The sequence below is a fragment of the Sorex fumeus genome, unplaced genomic scaffold (assembly GCF_029834395.1).
Source record: "Sorex fumeus unplaced genomic scaffold, SorFum_2.1 ptg000122l, whole genome shotgun sequence".
Taxonomy (NCBI): domain Eukaryota; kingdom Metazoa; phylum Chordata; class Mammalia; order Eulipotyphla; family Soricidae; genus Sorex; species Sorex fumeus.
Genome location: NW_026606179.1, coordinates 8,926,994 through 8,946,179, shown reverse-complemented (window position 1 = coordinate 8,946,179; position 19,186 = coordinate 8,926,994). Strand labels below are relative to the sequence as shown.

The window sequence follows — 19,186 nt, the reverse complement described above, 5'->3', positions numbered from 1 at the left end:
TTCTTATCTTACAGGAGCCCTTTTAATCCTTCTTTTAGGTTTGGTTTTGAGTCTATGAAGTTCCTGACTGTTGTTTATCTATAAAATGGTGTATCATTCCATCAAGTTTGAGTGAGAGTTTAGCTGGATAAAGTATTCTTGGTGAGGTATTCATTTCATTGAGTTTTTTCACTATATCCCACCATTGTCTTCAGGCTTGGAGGGTTTCCTCTGGTAGGTCTGCTGTAAATCTAAGGGGTGCTCCTTTGTATGTGATTTCCTCCTTTGACCTTGCTGCTTGCAGTATTGTGTCTCTATCCACGGCATCCATCATTCTGACTATGATATGCCTTTGAGTGTTTTTATTAGGGTTTCTTTTCGTTGGCACCCTTCTGGCTCCTTGGATCTGCATATCTGCATTCTTTAACTCTGGGAACTTTTCAGCAATGATTTCTTTCACTGTGGTTTTTTTTATTGGGGTTGCCTCCCTGTTTTTCTTGTACTCCAATGATTCTAATGTTGTTCCTCTTGGCATCATTCCCCAGGACTCTGATTTGGTTTAGAGTTATTTTGAGGTGTTTTCCCATTGTTTGTTGTTCCCTATACGATTTCTGTTGCTCATATTCAAGCTCACTGATCCTTTCTTCGGCTGTAGTCATTCTACTGCTGAGGGCACCCACTGAGTTTTTAATTTCATCTACCGAATCCTTTATTTGTGACACTTCTTTTTGTAGCTTTTAAAAAAATTTCTGCTCTCATTTCTTCCTGTATCTTCTCAACTATCCATTCCACTTTTTCTTTCATTTCTTCCTTTACTTTTCTGGAAATCTGCTCTACCGATTCTTTGAGTAGTTTCTTGAACATCCTCAGAATTTCATCTCGGAATTCTTTATCGGAGAGAACATATTTGTGGGTAACCCTTGTTGAGGATTCGGGACTCTTTTCTTCATTCTCTCCTCGTAGTGGAGATTTGCGCTGTCTCCCCATGCTATTGTGATTGTCTAGAGGTAAAACCTTGGAACTCACTAGCACTGTTCCCTCTTATTGCGGGAAAGGATTCTGAATAAGGTCGGTCAATGGTGGTCACCCTTCTCCCCTTCTAGAATATGTCCTTCCTCTCAGGTATTATTCTGTGGCTTATAACAGGCACCTAATGAAGCGTTGGAGGAGGTGCTCTTTTGTATTGGGCTTGTACAGCTTCTTGAGTACTGGTCTTTTGTTGGAATTGGAGTAGGACAGTGGATTATTATTGTATTGTGGTTAAGGTGGCCAGGACTTTTCCCACAGAATTAGGCGATAAAGGCTGGGATGTGAGTTGAGAGTGCTGGGAGTGGGAAATATAACCGAGGCCGCCACACAGAAGCCACACCCACTTTGAGGAGGCCACGCCCCCTACGGTGGCCACACCCCCAGCCAGTTCCAGGGATGTGCTAATCTAGGAATTTGCTGAGGAAAGCGGCTCAGCAACTGACGAGGTGTGTGGGAGGCAGAATTCAGGCAGGAGTTCCTCAGAGTCTCCTCTGGCTGCCCGGAGCTGGGGGAAGGGATGCGTGGGCAGAGCTTGGGATGGGGACATGCTCCCCAGCTCCCTGACGAACCTGCCAGTAGTTATAATGAATCTTAAGTCATGTGAAATCCTAAATAGGCTCTACAAGTAAAGAAGATGATCCTGGGGCTGGAGAGACATGCATGGTCAGCATCCTGCTGTGCCCTCTTTCTTAAGGGCATCTTAACTTCTCTTATCATTAATTAGGGTGTTTGCCTTGCACTGGTCTGGCTGACCCGAATTCAATTCCTCTGCCCCTTTCAGAGAGCCCGGCAAGCTACCAAGAGCGTCTTGCCCCCACGGAAAAGCCTGGCAAGCTCCCCATGACGTATTCGATATGCCAATCACAGTAACAACAAGTCTCACAATGGAGATGTTACTGGGCCTGTTCGAGCAAATTGATGAACAATGGGAGGACAGTGCTACAGTGCTACAGGAGTACTGATATTCAGTGACTGATTAAACTGACTGAGTGAAATGAGCATGAACTCCACATTACTTTTTTTAAATTGAATATCCGTGAGATAGAACATTACAAAGCTGTTCATAATTAAGTTTCAGTCATACAGTAATTCAGCACCCATCCCTCCACCAGTGTACATTTCCACCACCAATGTCCCCTATTTTCCTCCCACCATCTCCCAACAACCCCATTCCTAATGCCCAGCCTCCCTCTTCAGGAGGCACTTTCCTTCTTGCTCTCTCTCTCCATATGGTTTGCAGTACAGGTACTATGAGGTCATCATGTTCGTTCAGGGCATTCAGTAATTTTTTTTATGTAAGAGTTCTGCTATTTATTCAGCCACATTAGCTGATTGAATTGTGCATGAACTCCACTTTACTTTTTTTTAAAATTTTTTATAGTTTTATTTATTGAATCACCGTGAAAGCAGTTACAAAGCTTTCGGGTCTAAGTCTTGAAACACCCAATGAAACACCCGTACCTTCACCAGTGCCCATTCTCCACCCTCAACAACCCCAGTATACCCTCATCCAATACCCTCCTCCTACCTGTGGGGCAGATGATCTCCACATTAGTCTCTCTCTACTTTGATCACATTCAATATTTTGACACCAGACTCACCATTATTATTTGAGATTTTACCCCAACACTCAGATCTGCTGAAAAGGCAACAGTAGACAATTTGTTTTCTATTGCTGGCTATGAATAACATATAATGTCGCATGGCTGCAGGAGTGGCCGTGCGATTTTGAAATTTCGAAATTTTAACACTTAAATCTGGAGGGATTTCTGCCAAAACCTGCTGGGTTCCAAGATTTGCTCCCGAGTTTCTGGGATCATGGCCGTTAAGCAGCTTGATCAGGAGCCAGAAAGGCTATTCGTAAGCGATGACTTGGGGTCTCGTTGGGGTGGGGAGGACAGGACCGGCTCCATGCCCATCCCGTGAGGCCCAAAATGTCTCATCACTGCGGGCCCAAGCCTGACTGTCCAATGGCCTCTGGAGGATGGTGGCTACCGAGCCACCAAGGGGGAGCAGGCGGAGGGACAGCACCCTTTCCCCTCTGGGGTGGCCCGGCGACAGTAACCTACTGCGAGGTCCGGACACATTTCTGCCAAAAGCCACTGGATTTCGAGATTTGTTTCTGAGTCTCTGGGATCATGGCCGTTAAGCAGCTCGACCACGAGCCAGTGAGGCCATTCGTGGGAGATGACTTGGGGTCTCATGGGGGTGGGGAGGACAGGACCAGCTCCACCCCCATCCCGTGAGGCCCTGCGTGTCTCATCACTGCGGGCCCAAACCTGACTGTCCAGTGGCCTCTGGGGGGTGGTGGCCCCAGGAGCCGCCAGGGGGAACAGGCCAAGGCACGAAACCTATTCCCACCTGGGTTGGCCCAGCACCGATAACCTACTGCAGGAACCGGATGCATTTCTGCCAAAAGCCGCTGGGTTTCGAGATTTGTTTCTGTCTCTGGGATCATGGCCATTAAGCAGTTCAATCAGGAACCAGAGAGGCCATGCCTCCAATTATATAGCAGAGCCGGAGGTGGTTTGTGGGTGTGTTTCCCACATACCTAACTTTTGGCTGTTTACTTTCTTGGTAAACTTTGCCCCAAGTTTTTGGGGTCTGGCCAAAGGCACAGCAGCAATTTTGGGGTATCTGTAAGTCTGAAGGCGCCATCAGGCTGCTGATGCACTCACTTCACAGGTACAGATTGACCTGCTGGTGGCACCATACCCCCTGCATTCAGTATTTTTATTGGGACATTAAAGCTTTTTAACTGGATGATAGCTTTGGGATGTGGGTATTACTGCTGAGGCTTCCGAAAGTGCAGGGAAGTGGGGGTGGGGTGGGGGGTGGAAGTAGCTCATTGCGACCAGAGAAAGCCTGGAGATTTCAGTCACAAAACCCGCAATACTAGAAATTTCAGCAGATTATGTCTCAGTGAGGTCTGTCCTGAGCAAGTTTGGATTGTGGAAGCAAGCAGCTGCTGGGGGCTCTGCTTGGGCAGGCCCCAAACCAATCCATCCCCCTCCGATTTACCCTGGCCTCTTCAGCCTTGCATGGACCAGAGATTAACTGCGGCTTTTGATCTCTCTTGAGATTTATTTATGGGTCCCTGGAGCAAGGCTGGTAGAAGATCTGACGTGGTGACGCTGTAGTTGGTTCCTGGGGTGACTGCTAGTACTTCTAGGAGTATTGGGAAGAGGGGGAAGGTAGCCCATCCTGACTTCGAGAAAGTCTGGACATTTCAGTCACAAAACCTGCAAACTCAAATTTTCAGCAGACTATATCTAGTGAGGTCCAACCTGAGATGATGGAGTATGGCGACGACTTCAGGTTGTGGAAGCAACTGCTGTGTGGGCTCTCCCTAGGCAGTCATCAGGCTGACCCGCCCCCCACCCCCCAATTTACCCTGGTCTGTTCAGCCATGTGCAGGTCCAAGATTAACTGCAGTTTTTGATCTCTTTTGAGATTTATTTATGGGTCTCTGAAATAAGGCCGATAAATGAGCTTTATAACTGAGCTATAGGTGGTTTGTGGGTGTGGCTCCCACATACCTAACTTTTGGCCATTTAATTTTACTTGGTCCCAAGTTGTTGGGGTCCAGTCTAAGGCACAGTGGCAATTTTGGGGTATCAGGAAGCCTGAAGGCACCATCAGGCTGCTGATGCACTCACCCTCCAGGTACAGTTGACCTGCTTACCATACCCCCTTAACTTCTCTTAACCTCTTGCACTTTTGCTACTGTAAACCTTGAGTCCAGTGTGTTAATTCTTGGGTATCCCAGAAACAGACTGGGGAGGCTCAGTGACTCACTCCTGCACCTCAAGAACAAGTTGTCAAGACTTGTGCAAAATGGCCTGAAGCCCTCTCCTGGAAGGATAATCAATGAATCCCAGAAGCAGAAGGCCTAGCCATACCCCAGTGACAAATGAGCCTTGGGGTGAAAGAGTCCCAGAAGTGGGGATGCTAATTGTTGCAGATTGGATAATCCCTTTGGGTTGCAGCCAATCAAGTGAGGGCATCTCCCTTTTTCTAGGTGGAAGTGGTGGACTCCTGATGAGCCCATCAGTGGGCAGGGCCTGGTCACAGCTCCTGTGTCCTGATGCCCAGTCCCCAGAGGGCCTTCTCCCTGGCTAGCAGCAATGCTCTGCAGGCCTCAGGCTCCTCACTATGCCGGGCTCCAGGATTGGGACCATCGGCAGTTTGAAACAGTCCCTGCACGTGATGGCGCTCCCAGGCGTCACACCTCATCTCTAGCAGAGGCCCCCATGCTCCTCCGAGGCTCTGGGCTTCACTCCTCACTTTTCTCTTGTTAGTCCTCTTTACTCCCTTCTCTGCTACTCTCTCCTGCTGTCTCTCCTGCAGACTTGAGTGTCTCGCAATGTCACGGCTGCATCAGACTCACATTATGATGATGTTTCTCTATCCTGCCATTCCCCGTGCTCCAGAGGCCCTGGCATCCCCCCAACTTCTGGGGCTTCACTCTTGTGTGTTCCCACCATTCAGTCCCACAGGGGTGGGGTCTGCATGGGTGACAGAGCTCAGGAGCAGCGTTCCCTGTGGTTCCTGGGAATGAAGCTTCCACGAGCAGAGCCTCCTTCCCTGGTCGGGAATGGTGCTGTCTCTGTCTTCCTCCCTCCATGACTTTTCCTTCAGCCAAGGAATTTCTTCCAGCACAGTGGGAGCCACATTGTTTATGCAGTCACCACTTGTCATTCTTTTTTTTTTTTTTTTTTTTTTTTTTTGCTTTTTGGGTCACACCTGGCAATCCACAGGGGATATTCCTGGCTTATGCACTCAGGAATTACTCCTGGCGGTGCTCGGAGGACCATATGGGTTGCTGGAAATTGAACCTAGGTCTGCTGCATGCAAGGCAAATGCGCAATCCGCTGTGCTGTTGCTCCATCCCCTCATCATCTTTTCTTGTGTCCTCTCCACAGGGAAGGTGAGACAGATTGTGCATTGTGCATTTTACAGACAGGGATGTTGCTAGTGGAGACCTACCACCTTCTTTTTTTATGTATGATTGTGTGTAATTTTTTAATATTATAAAGTAGTTCACAATATTTGATTACATTTAATATTCAAATACCAATCCCTCTACCATTATACCTTCCCACCATTATATTTCGTTTGTTTCCATCCTGAACCCCGATCCATGCCCCAAAGCAGAACTGAAATAATATAATATTTCCCTCTAAGGTTGGTTGCCTCCTACTTTGAATCCCATCAAATGTGGTGCGGTACTCTTGGAGTATGGGTAGGGTGTGTCCTATGAAGTGTCTTGTGGCCACATTTGCGGCCTTGTGGTCCAAGAAAAGGTTCACGCGTGGGTGAGGGTTGGCCCAAGCATGTGGAGAGCGGCCGTGAGCAGGGTGTCAGTTGAGTTCTGGAGGTTTTTGGCTCCTGGGGCTGAGTCCTTTTTGGCTGTAGGGAGGGGTCTCACCTGACCCCCTCTGGGGCGCCTAGAGTGAAACAGCCTGGCAAGGGCTGATGGCATGGTTATGGCAAGTGGCATGTTGCTCTCTCTCTGCTTTCTTCCAGGAGAGAAAGACATTTGATCTGAATGGTGGCTGATGACGAGACTATCTGGTGCTAGCCAGGGGTGGCTTATGGGCATGACTGCTGAGTTTTAGACGGGGGAATACGAGCAGAGGATCTCATTCCCAGTCCCTTTGAACCCAGGGTTCTCGGTCATAAAGTCCCGCATACCTGGGTTTTCTGGGGGTTCACTTGTGGGTGAGGCTCTTCCTGAGTGTGTGGAAATCGGCTGTGAGCAGGCTGGTCGTTGAATTCTGGAGGTTTTTGGTTGTGACTGTGTATAATTAATGGGTGTTTTGTGATGCTAGATTAACTTCTATCCATGTGAAGGTGACTTAGCTTCATACTATGTACACATTCTCCTCAAGGGAGGGTCCTATAGTGTTAGACCTTGTGTTACTTCCCATAACTGGATAATGCCTGTCATTCCGAAAGTCACGATCACGATCACAACCATCCTGTTATTCGTCGATTGCCTCGAGCAGGCCCCAGTAACGTCTTCTTCGTCCTAGCCCTGAGATTTTTTTGAAAAGTGCCATATTCAAGGCTCTTTCAGAGTTAGGAGAATGAGACCCATCATTGTTACTGGTATTTGACATATTGGGTACACCACAGGGAGTTTGCCAGCCTCTGCTGTGTGGGCAGGTTACTTTCGGTAGCCTGCCAGTTTGTCCAAAGTAGGAATGAGATAATGAGATGTCGCGTGGCCGCGAATGAGACTCTGCGCTGTTCTCTTCCGGGCGCTGGGTTTTATAGTCTCTGAGTCTTGGCCGTTGATGGGATTACACGGTGCCAGGGGGCCAGTTGGTGGGTGTGACCCCCGCCTACTGGAATTTGGAGGATCTGGGTGGAGGATGCTCAGCCTCGAAAGTAGTCAAAGTAAAGTTTCCTCCAAAACTCTTTTTTTTGTGTGTGTGTTTTGGATCACACCCGGCAATGCTCAGGGGTTTCTCCTGACTCTGCACTCAAGAATTACTCTTGACGGTGCTTGGGGGACCATATGGGATACTGGGAAATCAAACCCGGGTCGGCTGCGTGCAAGGCAAACACCCTACCCGCTGTGTTATCACTCCAGCCCCCTCAAATTAACTCTTAAGTACTCTGTGAAGCACAATTATTGCCAGAGTTCTATTTTGATGTTCCCTACTCCACGCATGACACTTCCTGTTTCTCGCACTTCCTGGCTTGTTGTCACCCAGACTCTGTCATGACATTACTTGGAGCCCATAGGGTCCATGGACTTGGCCATGGAAGGGATTCACATCACTGAAATGGGCAAATGCCTCCCATTAGAATTTTCTGAAGTGTTTCTGGGGAGGCAGCACAGCACCAGGCTGCCCCGCCACAGTGATGAAGCCCGGTGGTGACATTTCTGGGAATGTCAGTATGTCATTGATAAACAGGAAAGGATGAGAGGGTCCACAAGTGTAGTGGAAGGGGGGAGGGCGGGGAACCATAGCTCTGCTTGTCTCTCTGGGGGGTCTGGGAACACCTGCCGTGCTCAGGAAACTTTGGGGCTAATGGCAGCACTTCTGAGTGGTATGGGGTGTCTGTCTGTTGGGGTGAGCTGTGGTGTTGCAGTGGAAGACCCACACTTCTTTATTACCTAACTGGCATGATCTGAACTAACAAGCCAGTTAGGAGCTACAGCAGCATTGCTGAGAGGTCTGGGGTGCCATTAGGATGAGCTGTAGTGTCACACTGTAAGACCCCCACCCCTTTGTATCTCACTTGTAATGAGCTGGACTTCCAGGATACATATGACCTTTTATGAAGCTGTTGAGGCAAGAGTGAGTGTGGGAACTGAAGATGAAGGCGCATCAGTAAATGCACATCAGGAAGTTCTGATGCCGGAGATATTTTACTGCACAGAAAGGAAGGGCATGGAACATTCGCAAGAGTCCATCTCGAGGGTTCCCTATCGTCCTGAGGAAGATGAAGGTGAGGGAGACAGTGCAGGAAGTCACCGAGGAAGGACAGGATGTCACTCCCGGAGCAGAGCATCACAGGGCTCCAGGCCCCTTTCCGTCCAGTCCCGCAGACAGCTTCACGCTCTCAGCTCTGTCACCAAATCATTCCTCACTGTTTATGGCCATCTGGGTCCCAAGGCTGCACATCCTAAAGCTCCTGTTACCCTTGCCAGCTCCTGATGGTCCCTGAGACCTTCTCTGGCTGAGATGAGCCTCGACGAGCAGAATCCCGAGGAGCAGCAGGACCACAGCACCCACGAGCATCCGGCCAACATTCCCCACCGTGTAGTCCTGGTGGTGGGCGGGTAACCGAGGAGGGTCTAGCGGGAACAGAGGTCAGGAGTGAGCTGAACAGGGATCCCTTCCCTGGACAGGGCATGCCTCCCTGCCCCCTCCCAGAGTGGACCACCCACTGCTGCTGGAATTGGGATTTTCCTGATCTGGGCTGAGAGGAAAGTGGAGGCTGGTCCCCTCGCTTTGTGACAGCCACATCACAATTTTCTTATATTTTATTTCATAAAAAAATGGAATCACTGAAATTATAGGGTTACAAAGATATTTATGATTGAGTTTCAGCCACCTATGGTTTGAACACGAACCCCTCACCAGGGCCCACTACCCTCCACCAGTGTCCGTGTTGCCCCTGCCCCCAGCCTGACTCTGTGGCAGGTATTTCCCCCTTCCTCACTGTCCAGTGTTCCTTTCCCCAACTCTCCCTACCCCTGACCCAGGGCCAAGCTTCCTACTGAAGCCTAGCTCTGCTCTTTATTTCTATGCCCCCAATATTCCCCTATGAGGTTTCTTCATATCCCACACATGAGAGATCACTTGGGTCTGTTCCTCTCCCTCTGGTGGATTTCACTCAGCACGATTCTCTCCAGTGGATCTCTGTGTGTTTTGTTTTCGTTGCACACAGGCAGTGCTCAGGGATCACTCCTGGCAGCACTCTGAGGACACTACAGGACGCTGGGGATGGAACCCACGTCAACCCTGGCAAGGCAGAGTGATAACTGCTGGGCTCTCTCTCTAGCCCCTGTCGATGCATAAGATTAGTGACAACATCAGTAGATCAAGGCACTTGTACAAACTGAGTTATGCGATCACCTTTACATGTAAATGTATTGTGCTTGTGTTCTGTACCTATGGTTATATGCTTAATATTTAGCGCATTAAAGAAATGTTATATACCTTTTCTTTTCTTCTTCTTTTTTTTGCTATTTGTGTCACACCCAGTTATGCTCAGGGGTTACTCCTGGCTCTGCACACAGGAATTACTCCTGGCAATGCTCGGGGGACCATATGGGATGCTAGGAATCGAACCTGGGTCGGCTGCGTGCAAGGCAATTGTCCTACCCATTGTGCTATTGCTCCAGCCCCTACTTTATTGATTTTTATAAAATATGTAAGTCTAGTAACATGTATTTATGTGGTGACACCATTTACATACATGAATCCACACCCGCTTCTCTCTGCTGACAGAGGGGCTCGTGCTCAGTGTATAGGTGGGAGAATGGGCAGTTCCTGTCTGGGTCTGTGTGCCAGGCCAGTCACCAGCAGCAGCAGGAGGAGGAGGCAGTGTCTTGGGGTATGTCAATCTCTCCCATTCTAGCACTATGGGCAGGACCTGAGGGGATAGGGTCCTGCGGGCTCAGGAGGGAGGGTCTTCAGCCCCTTCGTTTCCAGGGGACACTGTCTCCACACTCTGTGAACCAGGACCCCAATATTCCCTCAACCCATTGCTGACAGTGGCTCTACTGTGAGACGAGACCCCAATAATCTGGAGGGACCAGGGTAAGCCTCACCTGAGATCAGGAGCTGCAGGGGGTTGCTGGGCTGAGACCACACCTGATCTTTGTTCATATAGCCATAACACCTGAAGGTCCAGCTGTATCCAGGGCTCAGGGGACCCACAGAGAACAGGGCGTGGAACGTCCCATTGGGGTGTGGCTGTGAGTCTAGGGTCTGGGAGGGCCCAGGTTCTCCCTCCTGAGTCAGAGCAAAACCTTTGAATTTCTTCTGTGAGTGACACTGGAGGGTCACGTTACTCCCCGACGTCAAGACAGGGTTTGACAGGATGGAGAGGAAGGGTTTGTTGTAGGCTCCTAGTATGGAAGACAGGATTCCTGGGTCACACCCACACTCCAGGGAGACACCTGAGAGCAGAGCCCCTCCCTGTGCCCAGACCACAAAGTCTCACCTGTGACTATCAGCTGCAGGGGGTTGCTTTTTTCTGAGCATCCCGAGAGGCCGCACTGCTCACAGGTATACCTCGCTGCATAGCTGAAACCTGTGATGTTCATGGGAAACTTGACCTTGTCACCAGATTCCAGTGGCAGTTCTATACCTAAGACACCATCATTTCCATGTCCTTCAAGGACATACTTCTGGGCCCCTGGGGTTCCCTGACACCAGAAGGTCATGGAGCTCCCCTGGGGAATCACAGAGCCTGGCTCAGCCCAGAGGGTGGGTCTGGGCAGGGTCCCTGGAAGGAAGCAGAGGCTGGTCACAGACATTCCCGCCCCAGTCCCAGCTATAGCCCAGGACCCCCCGCATCCCCACTCATTCCCAAGAATTGATGCCCCCGTCCCAGCTGTGGGCTTTATTCCAGAGATCCCTGGCCCTGGGAATGCACTCACCCTCCTGCATTGGTGTCCCAGCACCCACACTCGGCCCTGGAAGAGAAACCCCTATGAGAGTCTATCCAGAGTCTGAAGGAACCTCATCCCAGGGCCCCCCAAGTCTCAGGTCCCTTGACCTCTGGGCTCCCAGACATAGGTCCCCCCTGAGGCTCACCCAGACAGAGCAGGATCATGAGGGGGGTCATGGTGTCTCCTCCTGTCCTGGTTATTAGGGGGCTCAGAGCCCTACAGGAAGGCACAGGGTGTGTCCTTGAGGCTGGCCCTTAGAGTCATGCGATGTCACGTCAGAGCCCTCAGGAAGGGGAACTGTCCCCTCTCTGTTGTTCAGTGATAACATCCTGTACTCCACAACTATGCTCAGGACTGATCTTGTCTGTAATATGAAGGGACGAGGCTGTGCTCACACAGCATAAAGAGATTCTGGGGGCTGATGGAGATGACGGTTTCGAGCACTGGAGCAGGAGCAGTATGGAGAGAGCACTGTGCAGGCATCGACTGACCGGGTCAGATCCCTGCCAGTGAGGCCGTGAGGTGCTGTCAGTGTGCCATGTGTCCCTGTGTCCCTGTGGAGAATGTTTGCATGTCTGCTGCCTGAGTCCCTGTCCAGCAGGGATCCTCAGAGGGCGGCAGGTGAAAGATGGAGCTATACACATGTGTTTATCCCTTTGCACACTGGAAACGCAGGAGATTTTAAAAATATTTTATTTTTACTGTGTGAAGCACAAGTTTCTTCATCTGACACCTCCCAGGACCTTGGGGACACAGGGACATTGGAATCTGCTGGAGTGGCAGTTTATTCCTTGCAGAGTCCAGAGAGAGAGAGCGAGGAGCCTCACTGCAGCACTCACAAGTGAGACTTTTGTGATTGGCATAGAGAACATTCCAGACGCTTCTGCAGATGCTCAGGGCAGATCCTGCACTAGAAAGTGAGGAACTGGAACTGCTGCCACTGGCCACAGCAGGGTTCAGGTGTGGGATGTACTTGGTCTCTGCACCCTGCACGCTCAGGTGCCCAGCACCCTCCCCAATGGATCCTAAGCCCCTTTATCTGCTCTGCTCCCCCAACCCACGCTCTCTCTGCTTTCTGCTAAGATATGAAGGCCAGTCAGTCCCCAGGGTTGGTGACTGTGTGGTACTGTCCATTCTCCCATTTTCTCTCTATTGCACAGATGTGTGAGAATAGTACTTGTCCCTTTCTCTCTGACTTATTTTAACTTCCGGTTATGTCTGGTTGGCAGAAAATGACACGATTTCATCTTTTCTTACAGCTGCATAGTATTCTGTTGTGTCTATAGACCCCATAATCTCTGTCACTATCTGTTTATCTGTTGTAGGATGTTTGGGTTCTGTCCATTGCTTGGCCTTTAACCATGCCCCCAAATGGACAAAAGTGTGCATACATCTTGTAGATTGGGGTGTAGATGCCAAGAAGTAGATGTGGCCCAGTTGGGTCTATGGAAGTTCTCTGCTTCCTTGTTAGGAGAAATCTCCCTGCCGTGTGTCCCATGGAGTTTGAGGAAGATGGCAGCCCAATTGTTGGGGAATGAGTTTCCTTTTCTTCCCTGTATCCCAATATTTGCTGTTTCCATTTTTTTTTGGTGTGCCTTGTTCTCCTTAGCGTTGGGTTACGCGAGCTCCTTGCTGTTTGGACTCGTATTCCTGTGACTCAGTCACATTCTAACGCTCCACTGAGCATCTGTGCATCCTTCTGTGGGCAGGGCCTGTCCATCGTCCCTCTGTGCCGTCTGTCTGTCCTTGAGCTCCCCTCACCCGCACGTTCTTCAGGCGCTGATTCAGGCTTTGGTCAAAGGTCACTCTCACTGGTGAGGCACTACGCCTTGTGTCTCTGGTTTGGGTTTCCTGATCATGGAGAGATGGAGCTGCTTTCTCCTGAGCATATGTATATTTTCTTTTCTTTTATTTTCGTTTTTGGACACACATGGTGATGCTATAGTGTTTACTCATAGGAATTCCTCCTGGAGGGACCATCTGGGATGTTGAGGTTAGAACCCCATTAGGTCATGTGCTGAGGCTGTACCCTCCCCACTATGCTGTGGTCCCGGCCCCTGGGCTGTCCGTTGTGCTTTGTTGTTAGTGTGCCCTAGACAGGACCTTTGTCAACATGTGAGGGTAATGTTCCCTCCTTTCACCAGGTCTCAGTCTTTGGGAAAGAGGAGCCTGAACTGTCCCCCCTCCCTCAATGCCCTGCGCCCTGAGCAGAGACAACACTGCTTTGAGTCTCAGTTTCCCTGACTCCCGCTGCCATGACCCCACACTCATGGGAGTTGGTCACTGGTGTGGGATCCAGAGGGAGAGATCTTGTGATCAGAACAGGTGACAATGTCAGTGTGGGGAAGACGGGAAGTGGCCCACTCAGCCAGGGGTGGGAGGGTTCTGGCCACCAGAACCCAATCCTGTCCACACACTGACTGATGTCCTCTTCCATAGTTTGGGGCTACGCTCAGCAATGCTCAGGATTACTCCTGTCTCTGCACTCAGGAATTTCTCCTGGCAGTGTTCTGGAAACCATAGAATGCCAAGGATTGATCCTTCAAGGAAAGTGCCCTACCAGCTATGCTGTTGCTCCATCATTCTGTTTTTTTTTTTAATTTTTAAAAAATTTTATTTATTTATTTTACAAAATTTTCATGATGATTTGTTATAGAGATTCAATATTCCAACACCAATCCCAGCATCATTGCACCTTCCCACCGCCATTATTTCCAACTTTCCCAACCACCCCTTAAGACTTCCCCCATAGCAGACAAATAATTTACTTCATATTGCTTGTCATAAGTAATTTGCTGAAGTAATGATCAAAAAAGTTTTCTTTAGAAGAAATTTAGTTAAGATCATTGTACTCACCAGGGAGCCATTAAACTCTTTTATACGAGATTACTAAGATGCTGTTATATGTTAAGTTCCTTGTTTGTATTCTTTAAATTGAAATTGGTTTCCTTCTACATTACACCCCATCCAATCTGGTGTGCTACTGCTAGTTTATGAGTGTCATAGAGGTTGAGGTGTTGCCTGGCTGTGAATGAGGCTGTGTCTCAAGAAGGTCCAAAATTTTTAACCGGGTAATGCAACTGGAGCTAAAATATTAATTGGGTGATGGCTTTGGGCATGTACATGACTACTGGGATTTCCAGAAGTACAGGGAGATGGGAGAAGGTAGCCTATTCCCAACTCTCTGAAAACCTGGATATTTCAGTCACAAAACCCACATACCCGAGTTTTTCAAAAGATTAATTTCTGAATAAGGGCTCATCCAGAGCCATGTAGTCTGGCTGAGACTATGGCAGTGATGGTGGAGTCTGAAGGCTTTTGGTGGCTGGAGTTCTGGACCGCCTTGGGACTGACCCACTCCCCTTCAGGGTACCCCAGGTGACTCAGCATTGTGTGAAGTCTGGAAGAATCTCTTCTCTGGTTTGTCTTTCTGGGAGTCTGGGAACACCCCACAGTGCTCAGGAAACCCCGCAGCTATGGCGGCAATGCTGAGAGGCCTGGGGCGCCATCAGGATGAGCTGTAGTGTCACACTGTAGGATCCTCACCCCTTTGAATCTCACTTGTAACGAGCAGGGCTTCCAGGACACTTATGTATGACCTTGTATGCAGCTATTGAGGCCAGAGCGAATGTGTGAGCTGGAAACGGAGGCACATCAGTAAATGCACATCAGGAAGTTCTGATGTTGGACAGCTTTTACTCCACAGAAAGGAAGGGCATGGAACATTTACAGGAGTCCATCTCGAGGGTTCCCCCATTGTCCTGAGGAAGATGAAAGAGGGATACAGTACAGGAGGAGATATCACTGAGGCAGGAGGAGACATCACTCCTGGAGCAGAGCATCACAAAGCTCCAGGCCCCTTTCCATTCAGCCCCGCGGACAGCCTCACGGCTGTCGGCTCTGTCACCAACTCATTCCTCGCCTCCGTGGTCATCCGGGCCCCAATGCTCCGCCTCCTCAAACTCCTGTCCCTCCTTTGTTGAAGGACCCCACAACCTTCCTTGGCTGAGATGAGCCTCGACGAGCAGAATCCCGAGGAGCAGCAAGACCACAGCGCCCACGAGCATCCGGCCAACATTCCCCACCGTGTAGTCCTGGTGGTGGGCGGGTGACTCGGGAGGGTCTAGCAGGGACAGAGGTGGAATGTGAGCTGAACAGGACTCCCTTTCCTGGACAGGACGTGCCCCACTGCCTCCTCCCAGAGTGGCCCACCCTCTGTTGCTGAATTGGGCTTGTCCTGAGCTGGGTTGAAAGGAAAGTGGAGGCTGGTCCCCTGCCTTTGTGACAGCCACATCACAATTTTCTTGTATTTTATTTCTTAAAAAAATGAAATCACTGAAATTATAGGGTTACAAATATATTTATGATTGAGTTTCAGCTACCAATTGTTTGAACACGAACCCCTCACCACTACCCTCCACCAGTGTCCGTGTTTCCCCTGCCCCCAGCCTGGCTCTGTGGCAGGTATTCCTCCTCCCTCACTGTTCAGTGTTCCCTTCCCTAACTCTCTCTACCCCTGACCCAGGGCCAAGCTTCCTACTGAAGCCTAGTTCTGCTCTTTATTTCTATGGCGCCAATATTCCCCTATGAGGTTTCTTCATATCCCACAGGTGAGAGATCACTCGGGTTTGTTCCTCTCCCTCTGATGGATTTCACTCAGCATGATTCTTTCCAGTGGATCTCTGTGTGTTTTGTTTTCTTTGCACACAGGCAGTGCTCAGGAACCACTCCTGGAAACACTCTGAGGACACTACGGGATGCTGGGGATGGGACCCTGGCAAGGCAGAGTGATAACTGTTGGGCTCTCTCTCTGGCCCCTGTCGATGCATAAGCTTAGTGACAATATCGGTAGATCAAGGCACTTGTACAAACTGAGTTATGCTATCACCTTTACATGTAAATGTATTGTACTTGTATTCTTTACCTATGGTTATATGCTTCATATATAGTGCATTAAAGAAATTTATATGCTTTATTGATTTTTATAAAATATGTAAGTCTAGTAGTATGTATTTATGCGGTGACACCATTTACATACATGAATCCACACCCACTTCTCTCCAGGGACAGAGGGAGTCGTTCTCAGTGTGTAGGTTGGGAGAATGGGCAGTTAATGTCTGGGTCTGTGTGTGTCACGCCAGTTACCAGCAGCAGCAGGAGGAGAAGGTGGTGTCTTGGGGTCTGTCAATCTCTCCCATTCTAGCACTCAGGCAGGGCCTGAGGGGATAGGGCCCTGTGGGCTCAGGAGGGACAGTCTTCTGCCCCTTCGTTCCCAGGGGACACTTTCTCCACACTCTGTGAACCGGGACCCCAATACTCCCTCAGTCCACTGCTGACACTGGCTCCCCTGTGAGATGAGACCCCAGTAATCTGGATGGGTCCAGGATGGGCCTCACCTGAGACCAGAAGCTGCAGGGGGTTGCTGGGCTGAGACCACACCTGATCATAGTGCATATAGCCATAACACCTGAAGGTCCAGCTGTGTCCAGGGTTTAGGGGGCCCACAGAGAACAGGGCATGGAACGTCCCACTGGGGTGTGGCTGTGAGTCTAGGGTCTGGGAGGGCCCAGGTTCTCCCTCCTGAGTCAGAGCAAAACCTTTGAATTTCTTCTGTGAGTGACACTGGAGGGTCACGTTACTCCCCGACGTCACGACAGGGTTTGACAGGATGGAGAGGAAGGGTTTGTTGTAGGCTCCTAGTATGGAAGACAGGATTTCTGGGTCACACCCACACTCCAGGGAGACACCTGAGAGCAGAGCCCCTCCCTGTGCCCAGACCACAAAATCTCACCTGTGACTATCAGCTGCAGGGGGTTGCTTTTTTTTGAGCATCCCGAGAGGCCGCACTGCTCACAGGTATACCTCGCTGCATAGCTGAAACCTGTGATGTTCATGGGAAACTTGACCTTGTCACCAGATTCCAGTGGCAGAACTGTATGACTGACACCTGTATGTCCGTATCCTTTAATGACATATTTCTGGGCTCCCGGGGCTCCCTGACACCAGAAGGTCACGGAGCTCCACAGTGGCATCACAGAGCCTGGTTCAGCCCAGAAGGTGGGTCTGGGCAGGGACCCTGGAAGGAAGCAGAGGCTGGTCACAGACATTCCCACCCCAGTCCCAGTTCTCAGCCCAGGAACTTCACATCCCCCCATTCATCCCCAATAACTGATGCCCCCGTCTCAGCTGTGGGCTCTGTCCCAGGGGTTCCTGGCCCTGGGGACACACTCACCTGCCTGCATTGGGGTCCTGGCACCCACACTCAGCCCTGGAAGAGAGACCTTGTGAGAGTCTGTCCTGAGTTTGAGGGAACTTCGTCCCAGGGCCCCCCAAGGCTCAGGCCCCCTGACCTCTGTGCTCCCATACTCAGGTCCCCCCTGAGGCTCACCCAGACAGAGCAGGGTCATGAGGGGGTTCATGGTGTCTCCTCCTGTCCTGGTTATAGGGGACTCAGAGCCCCACAGAAAGGCACAGGGTGTGTCCTTGGGGCTGGCCCTGAGAGTCATGCGATGTCACGTCAGAGCCCTCAGGAAGGGGAACTGTCCCCTCTCTGTTGATCAGTGATAACAACCTGAACCCCACAACTGTGCTCAGGACTGATCTTGTCTGTGATATGAAGGGACGAGGCTGTGCTCACACAGCATAAAGAGATTCTGGGGGCTGATGGAGAGATGGTTTTGAGAACTGAGCAGGAGCATCGTTGGAGAGAGCACTGTGCAGGTATCAGATCCCTGTCATTGAGGCCCATGAGGTGCTGTCAGTGTGCCATGTGTCCCTGTGTCCCAGTGGAGAATGTTTGCGTGTCTGCTGCCTGAGTCCTTGTCCTGCGGGGACTCTCAGAGGGCAGTGAAAAATGAAAACCACAGGTGAAAGATGGAGCCACATCATGTGTGTTTATCCCTTTGCACACTGGAAATGCAGGAGATTTTTTAAAAATGTATTTTTACTGTATAAGGCACAAGTTTCTTCATCTGACACTTCCCAGGACCCTGGGGACACAGGGACATTGGAATCCGTTGGAGTGGCAGTTTATTCCTTGCAGAGTTCATCGAGAGAGAAGGTAATACAATTGGAGTTAAAATGTTAATTGGGTGATGGCTTTGGGCATGTACATGATTGCCAGGATTTCCAGAAGTACAGTGAGATGGGGGAAGGTAGTCCATCTGTGACTGAAACCTGGAGATTTCAGTCACAAAACCCACATACCTGAGTTTTTTAAAAGATTAATTTCTGGATAGGCTCATCCCGAGCCATGGAGTCTGGCCAAGACTATAACAGTGATGTTGGAGTCTGAAGGCTTTTGGTGGCTGGGGCTCTGGACCGCCTCAGGACTGACCCACTCCCCCCTGGGGTATTCCAGATGACTTAGAATTGTGTGAAGTCTGGAAGAATCTCTGCTCTGGTTTGTCTTTCTGGGGGTCTGGGAACACCCTACAGTGCTCAGGGAAATCTGGGGCTACGGCAGCATTACCGAGAGTTCTGGGGTGCCACACTGGGGCGCCAGTGTGAGCTGTAGTCACACTGTAGGACCCTCGCTCCTTTGAACCTCACTTGTAATGAGCTGGACTTTCAGGACACTTATGTATGACCTTCTATGAAGCAGTTGAGGTCAGAGCGAGTGTGTGAACTGGAGATGAGGCACATCAGTAAATGCACATCAGGAAATTCTGATACCTGAGAGACTTTACTGCACAGAAAGGAAGGGCATGGAACATTCACAGGAGTCCATCTCAGGGTTCCCCATCATCCTGAGGAAGATGAAGGGGGGAGGGAGACAGTGCAGGAAGTCACCGAGGCAGGAGGGGACATCACTCCCGGAGCAGAGCATCACAGGGCTCCAGGCCCCTTTCCGTCTAGCCCCGCGGACAGGCTCATGGCTCTCAGCTCTGTCACCAACTCATTCCTCACTGCCAGTGGCCATCTGGGTCCCAAGGCTCTGGCTCCTCAAGTTCCTGTGTGCCCTTGTCAGCTCCTGATGATCCCTGCGAACTTCCCTGGCTGAGATGAGCCTTGAGGAGCAGAATCCCAAGGAGC

At 50.2% G+C, this 19,186-nt stretch overlaps 1 protein-coding gene across 1 annotated transcript; it reads right to left on the bottom strand.

The window, feature by feature from the left end:
* Nucleotides 1-8,537: 8,537 nt before the first annotated feature.
* LOC130044504 (leukocyte immunoglobulin-like receptor subfamily A member 5) lies at nt 8,538-17,571 on the bottom strand. The gene is made up of 9 exons (XM_056137247.1): nt 17,541-17,571; nt 17,385-17,420; nt 17,007-17,228; nt 16,549-16,899; nt 15,075-15,275; nt 10,702-10,896; nt 10,307-10,606; nt 8,698-8,824; nt 8,538-8,595 (listed from the first exon to the last, which is right to left on the bottom strand). Exons 1-9 carry the CDS (start codon nt 17,569-17,571, stop codon nt 8,538-8,540), a joined length of 1,521 nt encoding a protein of 506 aa, XP_055993222.1.
* Nucleotides 17,572-19,186: the final 1,615 nt, after the last annotated feature.

Coding starts and splice junctions, on each gene's coding strand:
- LOC130044504 (XM_056137247.1), bottom strand. CDS start 17,571: ATGAACCCCCTCATGACCCTGCTCTGTCTGG. Junction 17,421..17,540: donor CATGACCCTGCTCTGTCTGG/GTGAGCCTCAGG, acceptor TCTCTCTTCCAG/GGCTGAGTGTGGGTGCCAGG. Junction 17,229..17,384: donor CAGGACCCCAATGCAGGCAG/GTGAGTGTGTCC, acceptor GCTTCCTTCCAG/GGTCCCTGCCCAGACCCACC.